The sequence below is a fragment of the Poeciliopsis prolifica genome, unplaced genomic scaffold, assembly GCF_027474105.1.
Source record: "Poeciliopsis prolifica strain line A6 unplaced genomic scaffold, Auburn_PproV2 SCAFFOLD024, whole genome shotgun sequence".
Classification (NCBI taxonomy): domain Eukaryota; kingdom Metazoa; phylum Chordata; class Actinopteri; order Cyprinodontiformes; family Poeciliidae; genus Poeciliopsis; species Poeciliopsis prolifica.
The window spans coordinates 101,324-115,725 of NW_026562399.1; the positions used below are offsets into that span (position 1 = coordinate 101,324).

At 36.5% G+C, this 14,402-nt stretch overlaps 1 protein-coding gene across 1 annotated transcript; it reads left to right on the forward strand.

The window, feature by feature from the left end:
- Window positions 1-251: 251 nt before the first annotated feature.
- nop16 (NOP16 nucleolar protein homolog (yeast)) lies at window positions 252-13,562 on the forward strand. The gene is made up of 5 exons (XM_055046753.1): window positions 252-461; window positions 8,232-8,340; window positions 9,815-9,881; window positions 10,196-10,302; window positions 13,251-13,562. Exons 1-5 carry the CDS (start codon window positions 355-357, stop codon window positions 13,398-13,400), a joined length of 540 nt encoding a protein of 179 aa, XP_054902728.1. The 5' UTR covers window positions 252-354; the 3' UTR covers window positions 13,401-13,562.
- Window positions 13,563-14,402: the final 840 nt, after the last annotated feature.

The window sequence follows — 14,402 nt, forward strand, 5'->3', positions numbered from 1 at the left end:
TATTTTTTTTAACCAAGCAAGTTCCCAAATAATAAATATGTTCAAATATTTTTTTTTTATTTGAGGTTTATATAAATATTTTTTATAAAATCTAAGTCTTGTTTTATTTTACCTACCTAAAAATCACTTGATATAAGAACAATTTTTTTTTTTTATGTTTAGTTCTTACGCTTTGTTTTGTATTTTACTTTTTTATATTTGCTTATTTAAAAAGTGTTGGATAAAGGCGTGACTTCCAGTCACATGACCGGAGCGACGCAAACACGTGGATCCTGTTTCCAGCTGCACGTTCTGTGTGCCTCGCTACTCCAGTGCTGCTTCGCCCGAGTTCGAAGCAATTTTCACATTTTAAAAATGGCGAAAACCAAACAGTCGAAGAGAAGAAAGCGGTTCGACTACAACACGGACCGGAAGAAGCTGAAGAAGAAATTTCTAAAGAAGGCCAACCCGAGGATTGAACAGTGAGTTCCGAACCATTCGGCTGTTAGCTAGCAGCAGGATTCGTAACAGCTTGTTAAAATGTGTTTTTACTGTTTTGTTCTCAACACTCGTGGTCTCATCGCTTTAGACCACGATGTCGCTGAAATATCGGGTTATTTCACAGTTTTTACGGTCTATATCCAGTGGCGGAGCTAGACTTTTTTTCAAGGGGTGGCCAAAGGGTGAGCAAGGCTTTATCAGAGGGGTCCATATACAAATGATGAACGAAAGGAAACAAATATTTTCTCACACACACACTCAAATTTAAATGGTTTATTTAACTAAGATTTGCCATGACCAAACAAGACGTTAAACGGCACTATGGAACAGAGAACATGTAATTTATTTTTTATTTTTTATTAATTACTTAACAATTATACAAATTCACGTGGCATATACATACATGGAAAAGTAAAGTTTACAGGCTTAAGGCACACATATAACTAAAGGATAATAACAAAATAAAGAAGTTAAATAAATAAAATCAGTCAGACATCAAACAGAGGGATTACTGAACAAAAATAAAAAACAGAAAAGAGAAGAAAAAAAAAAGACAAAAGGGCTTTAGTTTTCAAATAAAGTCAGGTCGTTATAAGCGTCCAAAAGTTTAATTCCCTGCTTGTTTTTGATCAGTTTTAAGGTTCTATAGTGGTTCTCCATCAGATGGTTTTTAAAAGCTGAAAAGTCCGGTTTTCTATTTCCCCATTTACAGGAGTGGATGAAGAATTTGGCGAGGATCAGCAGATTGTTCAGAACCAGATCGGTTTTTGTGTCTTTGTGGGTGGTTCCAAATATTACATCCTCTTTTTTTAATGGATGATGGAGGGAAAGTTTAGTTGAGATCCAGTCCTGAAAGTTTCTCCAAAATGATGCAGTTTGCACACAATAGAAAAAAAGATGATCTGTTGTTTCAATGTCAGTATTACAAAAGGTGCACATGTAATGTCGAAGTTAAATCTTTGTCTTAAAAGTTCCCTGGCTGGAAAAATGTTGTTGAGAATTTTAAAATGAACTTTAGCTTTAGGGCTCAGAGGATATTTAAGGTAAGCAGTTCTCCACTTATTAACCTCTGAATCAGAGAACAAATTTAAAATGGAGTTTTTATTTGGTCGGACAGGAAATATAATATTAGTAAGATGCTGACGCATCCGTTTGTTAGAATTACTTTTGTTCAAGAGGTTAAATCCAAACAGTTGAAGAGCTGGAAACTGAAGGTCAGCTGATTTAATGTTTATATTTTGAACCAGATATTTGACTGCAGTGGGGATGGAGTTTAATACCATATGAAACTGAGTGCGTGAGCAAACCAAGTTATACATTAAGCAAAATTCGTCATAAGACAACCAATCTCCACTGTCATTAAGAAAATGTCTTATGGACCAAATACCTTTTTCCATCCAGTGATCCAAATACAAAGATTTATTTCTGTGTAACACATATCTATTGTTTGGTGAGGTTTGGTGAGGAGTAAAGTTGTGTGTGTACATAAGTTTCCAGCACAACAAAACCTGCTTGTGAAAAGCAGATAACTTAACAGAAAGTCTGTTGACATCAAAGTCACATCTAAGAACAAAATCCATGCATCCTATTTTTTTAAACAAACCTTTGGGGAGACAGTACCAGACACTGTTTCCATTCATTAAAAATTTCAACCAATTTACCTTTAAGACGGCGTTTAAACATTCAAAGTCAATAGCTTATAAACCACTATCTTTAAAGTCTTTAACCATATTTGCTTTCTTTAAGTAGTGGACTCGATTTTTCAGATGAAATTAAAGTTCAGCTGATTTATAGCTTTAATATATTTATTAGGTATGGCCATAGAATAAGCTGGGTAAATGCACCGGGATAGCGACTCCATTTTGGTTAAATAGGTTCTCCCAAACAAGGTCAGATCTCTTTGGAGCCATCTATTTAACTGAGATTTGCAGTTTTGTATTTTATTCTCTATGTTAATGGTTTCACTGAGTTTAACATCTTTAGTTATTAAAATACCAAGATATTTAACTGAAGATTTAATGGGAATACTATAGGCTTCCGTCAGATCAGAGGCATGAATCGCCATCAGTTCACACTTCTGCAGATTTAAGGTTAATCCTGATGCTTTGGAGAAAATATTAATTAACTTGAGTACTTTAGGGGTTTGGTCTAGATTCTTCAAAAAAATTGTGGTGTCATCAGCTAGTTGACTAATTATAATTTGGTCATCCAAAACTTTCAATTTCGGTATATTTGAGTTTTTTATGAAAATACTCATCACTTCAACAGCCAAGATGAAGAGAAACGGGGAAATATTGCAACCCTGTTTAACGCCCTATTAATGGAGAAAACGTGGAGATGTACATGTGGCAGTGCAACTGAGCTCGTGGTGCCGTCATAGAAGCATTTTATTATACTACAGAAGTTTGGTCCAAATCCAAACATCTGCAAACCTTGAAAATAAACTGATGTTCCAACATATCAAAGGCTTTGTAGAAGTCTAGGAAAAGGATGAAGCCTTTATCTTCAATCAGGTCACTGTACTCAAGTAAATCCTGCACCAGTCTGATGTTATCATGTATCGATCTTTTGGACATAAAACCTGTCTGTGTTTCAGAAATAACATCCTTCAGACCCGTCTTTAATCTGTTTGTATATATATACGTCAATAGTTTATAGTCACAGTTTAGAAGGGTGATCGGACGGTAGTTGTCGAGAACCTTGTTGTCTCTTCCTGGTTTGGGTATAAGGGTGATAACGCCCTGCTTCATGGTGGGAGGAAGTAAATTATTATTAAGATCTCTTTAAACCATGGAATATAAGTTCTCTGAGATAATCCCAGAAGTGTCTATAGAAATTGGCAGTAAGGCCATCCGGGCCAGGAGATTTATCCAGTTTCAAACACCTGATGGCGCTATCTAATTCCTCGATATTAATATCTTTGTCGCAGTTTTCCTTAAAATCCTCAGAGATTTGAGGGACAAAGTCTTTGACTTGGTTTAGCAGAAGGTCGCAGTCTTGGGTTGAAAACGAAGAGCAATAAAGGTTTTGATAAAAGTTGCTGATTTCTTTTGCAATTACAATTTGATCTGTACATTCATTGTTGTTAATAATAAGGGATTGAATGTAATTTTTAACTTGCCTCCTCTTTTCCAGTCTGCAGAAGGTTGAACTGTTTTTCTCCCCTTCCTCAATCCACTTCGCTCTGGATCTGATAAAAGCTCCTCGGGCCTTTCTTTCATAGATGTTGTCCAATTGAGCTTGTAGGATCAGGAGGTTATTTTTGTCAGCATCAGTCAACATCTGTTTAACGTATAATAGGTTTAACTCTTTAACTAACCTTACTTCTTCCAGGTCATTGTTTCTTTTTAGGTTTTGCTAAACGAGATAGAGAAAGCCCGTATCTTATATTTTAGATATTCCCATTTTTGGTGTAGGTTATTATTGACTCATTAACAGAATCTTATTCACTAGATCTTTGATTTCTCTGCAATACAGCTCATATTTAAGAGATCTGCATTGAATTTCCAATACCCTCTATGTCTCAAACTCTCAGGAAGAGGAGTAATTAATAAATTGATGCTGCAATGATCAGTGAGAGGGGTTGGAGACATATTACAGTTTGATGTTAGTTTGAGAACATCATCTGTTCCTAGCCAAAAATCTATTCTAGATCTGCTTGAAGCATCTGATTTAAACCAGGAGAACTGAGTTTCATTAATATGTTTGTCTCTCCATAAGTCAATAAGTTCCAATCTGTTACAGAAATCAGACAGAGTCCGGTTTGGATGGGCATTTGCAAACTTACTTGGATATCTATCAAGAGCTTCGTCCATAACCATATTCCAATCCCCACCTAATAAAATATTTAGTAGAAAATCTTTGTTTAAGTTGTTCAATATTTGCTTCAATAATTGTAAGAAGTTCTTTATTCTTGGAAATGTTACAGTAACCATAAATATTACCGAGAATTATTAACGAGTCCTCAATATGTAATACAGAAAGAGACCAATGGCCATCACTGTCATGTTTTGACATTTTCTCTTAAGCCCCTTACATTTAGCGACAAAAACTTAAGATTAACTTTTAAAGACATAAAATAAAAACAAAAGAAACAAATTAAATTTTTTTTTTTTTTAAAGACACAAACCTTAAAGTTAAAGGATTTGTTTAGATAGAATGAACTAAAGGCAAGCCCCTGAAAAGTTTGAGAATGGCCTTTACATTATAACATGGAAAAAACAACCTGCATCCACAATCTTCACTGAACTTAGCTTAAAACTACTACTTTTTCATTTGAACAAAAACAAAAATAACCTCAGGAATGCAGATAAGAGTTTAACTATGACAAGCATTTTAGAGATATAACAATGTTAAAATGAAAAAAGAAAAAAAAACTGCTTTTTTTTTTTGTTCAACCCTGTAATAGGGGGATGTAATAAACAGAGAGTAATCTGTAGTCTCAGAAAGGAGATGAAGCTTTGATCACCTTGCCGTCGATCACTGCGATGTGACCTCTGTAAAAGGCCACCTTACCCTGGGATCTGGCCTTGGTGATCTTAGGCCACAGTTCTTCTCTTGCCAGCCGGTCTTCCTTCATAAAATCTTGAGCAAAACGCAGACCTTGTTCTTTGCACACTGCTGAATCCTTCGTCACTTTCCAAACGGTGTCTCGATGGCGCCTCCTAGTGAACTGCAGGATGACTTGACGGGTTCGACCCCCTCTTCTTTTCTTCCTAATCGATGGATTGTATCGATCACATCTCCTATCTGGTCCGCCCATTGTGGTAAGATAGTTGAGAGAAGTTGTTCTGCCTTTTCTTTGAGGTTTTCCTTCTTGCTCTTTGAGGCCCGACAGCCTCAGGTTCCATCGACGCTTGTATCTTTCAGCCTCCAGGAGTTTTTCTTTCAGAGCAGCGTTTTCTTTATTCATTACGGCAAACTTCTGTTCAAGGTTTTCCGTTGCAGATTTACATTCAGCCACGCCGAGTGCGTTCTGCTCCACTTGGAGAGTAATGCGGGCAAACAAGTCCGAATTTCTTTTAGCTGTTTGCCAAAGTCATCAACCTTGCTATCCAAACTTTTAATGGCTGCTAAGACGGCAGCCAAGGAGGTCTCTGACTCAGTGGCTTGTTTTTTAGCAGGTGGAAGTTTGGTTGGAGTTGCATTCAGTTGCCGTCTTACACTGGAGCTATTTTTTGACGTCTCCATCAGGGTTCTGTCTGGTCCTAGTCACTGCTGCAGGGTTCTGTCTGGTCCTGGTCACTGCTACAGGGTTCTGTCTGGTCCTGGTCACTGCTACAGGGTTCTGTCTGGTCCTGGTCACTGCTACAGGGTTCTGTCTGGTCCTGGTCACTGCTGCAGGGTTCTGTCTGGTCCTGGTCACTGCTGCAGGGTTCTGTCTGGTCCTGGTCACTGCTGCAGGGTTCTGTCTGGTCCTGGTCTGGCCCTGGTTTTTTGCCTCATTAAGAAGAACTGGGAGATATTCCCTTTTTTCTTCATTTGGGCTCTACACAAAATAAGACAGCCTGGTATTTAGACTCCATGACTGTTTGGCAGAGACAACACTATTTTAACTATTATTTAAACTATAGTTTTTAGTTTTCTGTAGCTAGCTAAAATACTAAATTAAAAATATATTAATTAAAGTTAATTAATATAACTAGTTAGGTTATAATTCAAAGCTTTCATATGACATAGCCTACTTACATTTCAGTCATTATAAAACTTGATGGTTTTTCACATATTCTTACCACACACATTTCAAGCAAGAGCTGGGAGAAATAAAACATAGAGGGCAGCATGTCACTAAAACATGTGTTTAAAGAATCTGTCTAAAACACGATCTATCATCACTAGCATGGCTAATATAATAAACGAGGCACTACGCAGTGGTGCACAACCATTTTTTTTTTCTTTTTAGAAATGTATGACAAGTGCCGCCTCTCACTAGGAAGGTAACAGCGGTTACCGCTGAGCGGTAAAATGTAAATACCTGCAAAACTCCTGACGGTGTAACTCTAAAGCCGTTGATGTGTTTTGGATCAAGCAGGACCCACATGTCAGTTTAACCAATGAACAGCGTCGGGCCTTCAGGGACAGTCGGAAATTACAGTTTTCCTGGCAAATCTTTGCCGATCTCATAAGTATTATATTTTAAAATTACCATTTCCAGTGGGGTGGCAGTAGGGGTGGCCAGGGGTCTGTTGGGGGTGGCAAGTGCCACCCCTCTGGCTCCGCCACTGTCTATATCGAACCTGCTCTGGTTTTAAACCTGAAACCTGGAGGTCACATCTGGACCAATGTATCTCAAGATTCATACTCTTTGTGAAACTTTCAAAACAAATTTGTTTTAATAATTTCCATAAAATCGAAATGGCTTATTCTATTTATTCAGGTGACATTAGTGTGTTTTATAGATGGAATAAAAACACGTGTATATATTTTAGTTGTTAATTTTGATGATTAATGTCTTAAGGTCCTAATTTCAGTTAATTGTAAAATTAGAATATTTTAAGAGAAAACAAAGTAATTACTAAAGATGTTTGTTAACATAGGGTTAGTTAGTGCTGTATCTGAGTATGTCATTAGAAAAGTGTAATGGAAACAATAGTGTTAAATTCAGCCTTGAGATTATTCAAATTTTATTCTGCATTCTGCTGATGCCACGACTTTGTTGTTGGGGCCTGCCCATAACCACGCATAAAGAGAGCAGTGACTCACTGCCTCCATGCATTGCATGACAGGCACCTGTTGTTCTTCACCTAATAGAATGTCTCTTTATATATTTATTTTATAAAAAGAGACATTCTCTTTATATAAAGAGACTACAACACTTTAGTGGGTGCCCACCCACTTTTGATAGTGCTGGCCAGATTGGCCAGCATTATCGTTTTAGCCTTTTACCTTAAATAAGCTTTTAGCTATTTTTCCTACTTGTTAGCAATTTTTAGTATACTGAATGGAGTAAGTTAATTACAGACAACATGCTAGTGGTCCCCCACATGCTACTGAGAGTATTCATGCTGACATTAGCATTTTGGGTAATTTTAGCTTATACACTCATTTCAACATACTGCAAGTCCATGTTAGTGAACATTCTTGTGATTCTCCACATAATACTGTGTAATTTTGTTGCCAAGCTTAGCTTTGATGCTCATTTTTAGCATCAGACCGCTGGGTCCAAACCAACGGGCACACTTTGGCAGGTTAAATTTCTTCGGAAATTTTCTAGTTATGATAATAAGATTTTATTTTTGTATTATTTTGACCTTATACTCATAATGTTGTGACTGTCATATGACTTTATTCTATCAATATTATGGTTGTATTCTAATGTTACAACTTTAATGTATTATTTTTGACTTGCGCAATATCTTTACTTTCTTAATGGTTTTTTGTCATACAACATTATTCTCATAATATAACTTTATTCTTGTATTATTTCTGCTTTAATCTGGTAATATTTTCATGTTATTTTGACTTATTGTAATATTTCTTGTAATATTATCTCTATTATTTTATTATCCCGTCCCTAATTCTCTGTCACAAATAACTGTAATTTCTAGAAGAAAAATAGATCTGACCCGGTTTTTATGCCAAACTAATTCAGTTCAAAAGAGCGGAAATCTTGTAAAATATTTTATTGTCGCATGATTTATCTGCTGCTTTTTGTTGCCTTTTGTTTGTTTTGTAAATACATTTGGGAATGTATGAGAAGGATTTTGTCGTTCCTGGATCTGTGTGTCTTCAATATTTTCTCTCTCTTTTAGTGCTCAGATTAGGAATGCCTGGGACAACAACAAATCTATGGCCAGGAACCTGCAGGAGATGGGTCTGTCGTTTGATCCCAATCGGACTCTACCCATAAAGAAACAGACAGTAAGGAGAACAGCGGGGCTTAAATGTGACACAAAGGTTTTGTTTTCAAGTGCGTAAACAGAAACTTGGGTAATTAAAAGCTAAGTACAATGTTATCTGGTTCCTAAGCAAAGAGCTTCCACAGAAGTGTGATGCTGCAGTTCAAATTTAGGCCAGGAGGGGGCGGTAGAGTTTCGGTTATGAAGCTCAAATCAGACGTTAGTCAAATTCAGCTTGATTTAAAGTGGAACTCACAATATACTCCGGTGGGGTCAGGTAAAATATGTTACACCATTTATTTTGATAAGAAAGTAAAATATCCAATCTTTCCATATGAGATTTGTTGATTTTTAGCAACAATTATTCAAAAACCACAATACTAAGAAATAATAATAGTTACTCTGTTAAATAGATTAGTAACCAAAAATTCCTCCAAAAATAATTATAGGTTAGATTTAAATAATTCAGTTTATGTCATCAAAACATTAACTAAATAATTAAATGTTCAAAAATTCCCGTACTTTTTTAATGAAAACAATGTCTGCAAATGAGTTCCATATTCTCAAAAACAGAACAAAGTCCTGGAAGTATTTCTTTGTTTTAATCCAAAGTCCCAGACCAAAATGAAATATCCAAAACGTCAAGCCCTTCCACCCCTCAAAAAGATAAGAAAAAAGAGTGGTACCACCAAAAATCCCCAAAAAGAAAAGTAAAGTCCAGATCTCACCGAAAGCGTCTTTCTTCCCCCTGTCCTTTTTCACCAGGCGGTGTTTCCTGGGTACAAGCTCCAATCCAGTTTTTAAAATGCACAAACTTTGCGGCGAACTTTGATTGCCGTTTTATGTCTTTTCTTTTATATTTTTTGCTTTTTTTAAACATTCAGTCAAGTCTCCTGCTGCACAGATCTGATGTTGTCCGTCTCCCTCTCCAGTTGCGCCGACACACACGACCCTTTGTATTTACTAAATTCAACCACCTCTAAAACCAGCTTGATGCTTCCCAAAATCAGCTTTAAACTTGGAAATTCATTTAACAATGAAATTACAGCAACTGTTCTACAAAACAGTTTGATACATTTAGTCTTTAATGGAGTAATTCAGAGAAAAAACAAAGTGGTTATGATACACGTTGAATCTCTTAAGATCTTAAACTGCTCATATTTGCTTTGCTTCCTGAAATTAAGATTTTCAAGCTGAAATTTTTTCACTCTTTTTTTAACCCTTCTGAAGATAAGTTCAGACTTTTTAAAAATGCTCTTTCATTCCTTAGAGTTCAAATAGATCAGCAATCTTCTTTGCTGCTGCTTGGTAATCTGAACTGCAGCTTGTTAGGGTGATATTTTTTTTTTTATTTACTTTTTTTAATATAGATTTTTTACTGACAGTTTTTATATTCTTTTATGTTTGTGTCTTGTGGAGCACTTTATGATTTTAAACCCTGTGATATGTGCTTTACAAATACATTTGAACTTTCTTGTTTGTGTTTGTTCCTGCAGCTCCTTGGAGGAGACACTGATGACAGAAGACCTGCCCACATCGTCACCAAACCTTACATCCTCACCAGTGAGTTTCTGAATCTTCATCAAGGACTTTTCTAGGGCTGAAAAAATTAAACGTGATGAATCAATTATTGAAATAATCGCCAGCTAATTCGGTATTTGATTGTTAACTGGACTATTCACACTTTTAAAAGAAGCAGTTTGCTGACAAAAACATATTCAGAGAAGTAATTAAGCCAAAACTTAACATAATATATTTAATATAAAAATACCCTTAAATTTGACCATAAATTAATATTTCTCCTCCGAAGGCTCAAAGGACTAAAATTTTGAGTAATTCTTTAAAGATTGATGTCTGGTTTGCTTGGTCACCATCAGAGCTACAGGAGGAGGCCAGCCTTCAGGAGAAGGACTCAAAGACGTTGTCATCTGACCTGATCGAATACGTCCAGCATATGATCCGAGAACATAAGGACAACTACAAGGTGACGTTTCAAACAGAAACGGTGGCAGAAAATAATAAGTTCAGCTTGTATTCTGTGCTTTTAAACTTTGGAACTCTGAAAACTCAAAGGAGTGTGACAGTATGTTTTACAACCATGCTTTATTTCCTGTTGCTTCTACCTAAAGGAGTCGTGTCCAAGCTGTCTTGGACCAAAATGATCAAGCTGAGAGAACCAGAGGGCCATAATTTGACAATATGTTTAATACAACAGTCTTAATTTTCTAGAAAAGGATTCTGTACACCATTGTTGACTGTCTTGCATACTTGCTGTATTGGAAGACAGGTGTATATTTTCCAAGATGTTTTTGTCCTCATTTTTCTTTTCTTTTTATCTTGGGCAGTTCTGTCTGTTTTTATCAAAGTGTATTCAATGAAAGCAGAGACATAGTCAATGCTATAAGTACTTAAAAATATGTTTACGATTATCTTTGGTTGTTAAAAATCTCTTGCTATTCTTGCATACTGAGGAGGCAAGCCAAATCCTGCAGAGGGCTGAAAATGGCCCCTGATCCCCAATTTTGACATCCAGTGGCCCAAAGGCTTGTCTTCACTCAACCCTCTTCTGTTCTTTTCCATAAATGTGACACATAAGCAACATCCACAAACAGCGATAAACGACAGTCATATTTTGTTGTTTCATATTTTTGCGATTACAAATTTGAGTCCAACTGCTCATAAACTTCAGAATTTTATCTATTTTGTGTTCAGGATTTTATCTATTGTGTGGAGCCATTGCTGTGTGAGACTAAAGATGTTTCATAACCAATGGCCATCCATTCAGCCATCCATCCGTCCATCAATGGGTTCCAGGGTTGCCACCACGACAGGCACCGACAACCTTGCGACCACGGCTCTAATAAGCCGCCTCGACAATGGAGGCATGAAACATATTGGGGTTTTTTTTTCAACATTTTTTCTTAATAAACAGGACTTAAATGTGCTCTCACATCAAAAAACATCCAGAATAATTACTTTTTTTTTTTTTTTTGTCCAACACCCAACTTGTCATTCTTCATAAACCAGGTTGGGACATTTAAGAGCAACTCTTATTGCATACCCGTTAAACAAAAAAACAAACAAAGAACTGAAAGAACAAACAAAAAAAAAATGTCATGCTCCCGATCCTAAACCCCCTAGAAATAAGAAATAATTACAATAATAACAATCACAAGGATTAGCCCATATATTTCAGCATTATATGTGATTCAAATATACAATCCTAAGTAATGGATTATCTTGGAGCACTGCAGGGGAGCGACCACAACTATAATTCAGCACCCTCCACATCCATTTTTTTCTATCCATTCCAAAACAGGACCCCAAATGTCTTGAAATAACAAGAGTTTCCCTTTTATAAAAAAAAGCAATCTTTTCCATCGGTAATGTTGTGGATAATTCTTTAATCCAGTTAATGAGTGTTGGTTTAGTGTTACTCTTCCATGATAAAACTATTGCCATAAGTCCATGGCAATAGTAGTCTTTCTGGACATATGATGTCTGTCTGGATATAAACCTAGAATAAACAATTTGGGGTCCAGAACTAGTTTTATACCTAGTATAGTCTCCAGTATTGAAGTCTTTTCACAGAAAAATTTTCATCCTTGACTCTGAATCCTGAAGAGCTGTGGCTGATTGTGCCTTGCGACAAAAAGTGTCTCTGATTAAAACAAGCTGAAAAACACACTTTTATATTTTGAGGCTTTAAATGGTGCCACAAGATGTAGAGTTTGTTTCTATGATGAGATTTGAAGTAAGAGCTAAGTTCAAGAACGAAAGTCAGATTTATCTGATCTTCTTGGTTGTTGGTTTATCTTCAAAATATGACTGCCGAGTGGGGCTGTGGTCAGGAATAAAGAGGCACTGCTGCCAACTTTTCCACTTGGTCATTTTATTTGACTTTTCATACCTTTCAGCAACTATATATTAAAAAGAAAAACTAATGACATCAGTTTTTTGTGTTACTGGAGACTTTTGATGTCAAACTGAACAAATTGACACAAAAATGTCAAAATTTGTACAAAAACATGTAGAACCCTACACGACCCTTTGAGACCGTTAATTGGCAAAAATAAGTTTAGTTTGGAGTGTTTATTTACACTTTAAAATCTGAACGTCTTGGAGTCCTTCAAGGTTTGTTGAAGGCAAACTGACCGTCTGACTCTAATCTGGGCAGAAACAAAATGTTTTTGTTTTTTTTCTGAGAAAAACAAAACATTTTATAGTTCAAAAACTATACAGATCAGCTCCCAATAATGAGCAAAAGAGAACAATTTTGTCTTAGTGTATTGATAAGTTGTTGTATTTCAGAGTAAAAAAAAATCCTCCAGATTCATACAGTCTAAAAATGCTAAGTTTTGTATATATATATATATTATATAAACATTACATTATATAAATGTAATGTTGTAAAATGTGTTTTTTAAATGTGAATGTATTAACATTTTTTCAGTATTTTTTTCTGTGTATTCCAGCTGCCAACCAACATGTCATTGACAAATTGGCAGTCCTGTTTTTGTGTGATGACGATAAAATAACTAAATCTAAACATCGGAGTTTGAATTAAGAACTCGTAATGAGGAGGAAGCTGTTGCATTGTGCTGTGAAAACCATTTGACCCCCTTAATGATTTTCTGTCGCATTTAAATGTTTAGACAAGAATTGGCCCCTAATACTACATGAATACTTTCACTTTTGTACAGACCTTACTACTACTGTCACCCTGCTCTATGTTGTCTGTCAGGTTCTTTTTAAAGAAATGTATTAATACGGTCTTTGTCTGGAATGGAGCTAGAATATATAACCAGGTAATCTGGTTTTCTTTTAACCTTTGTTAAATCAAATTCTCATTCCAAATCTCTGTTTTGCGTTTGTCCAGGCTGTTTCTAAAAACTTCCTTCTTCATCATCCCTCTTTGTGTCGCTCCTGCAGGCGATGGCTCGAGATGAGAAGAACTACTACCAGGACACACCCAAACAGATCAAGAGAAAAATCAACGAGTATAAACGCTGCTACCCGCAGCACTACGAAGCCTTTGTCAGCTCGCTCGCTGCTCTGGAGGCCATGGATCAGTCCCTTTAGGTCTGGGACTGAACACCAGAGCCACACAACCTGCTGTTTGTTGGAAAATATGATAAACAAGTAGAGACTCTGTGTTTATGTTTTCTCTGTTTGTAGTTTTTCTATGTTGTTCTTGCTTCTTAAAAACAGCTTTTTAATTTGTCATAAATGGCTCAAAACTCATTGGCGCTTCAACATGAGTATCTACATTTTCATTTGTGGTTTGGTCATTACAGTATTTTTAGGAAATCAAACCTTGAAGGATCCAACAATGAATTAAGAGTGGAAGAAATGTTTACTGCCATTTGAGATCAACTTTAGTTGTTTCCAGATGTGGTAGTCTGGTAGAGTTGGTTCAGTTGGGGACCAAAATGACGTTACATTTTCATCTGATACTTCCTCACCTGTGGTGGCGCTGCACCAAGAACCACTGATGTTCACATATGTATTCGAACCACACCAGAGTTCGCTACAACTGAACAGACACAGAGGTTTTTAGGTGTACACCTTCCCAAGCAAACTGGACTTTCTAGGTAAACCAACCAGAGTTCAATTAAATCACAACAGGGCTGGTGTGAATGCAGCCGAAAACTCACGACTATAGGTTGATGAAAAGCTAAGAATAGATACTCTGGATCTCTGTTTCGACACTGCCAAACTCCCCACTACCAGCAAAGGACCTCATACCATCGTTGGATTTTGGATTCATAAAAAATTCACACAAAGAGGAAGAAAAATTGTTCATTGAAGTTTATTAACTCAGGTCCAGATGTTGGTCCCGAGTCGAGATGAGAAGCTGGAGGCCATGGATCAGTCCCTTGATCCATGGAGGCGATGGCTCGAGATGAGAAGAACTACTACCAGGACACACCCAAACAGATCAAGAGAAAAATCAAAGAGTATAAATGCTGCTCACTCATAGAAGATGAGTGAGTGGCAACCCAAAGTGTATCACCAAGCCAACAAAGGAAGAAGTTGATTGAGTGATCATTTCCTCAGTCAAGACTTGAGCTTTAAAAGAAA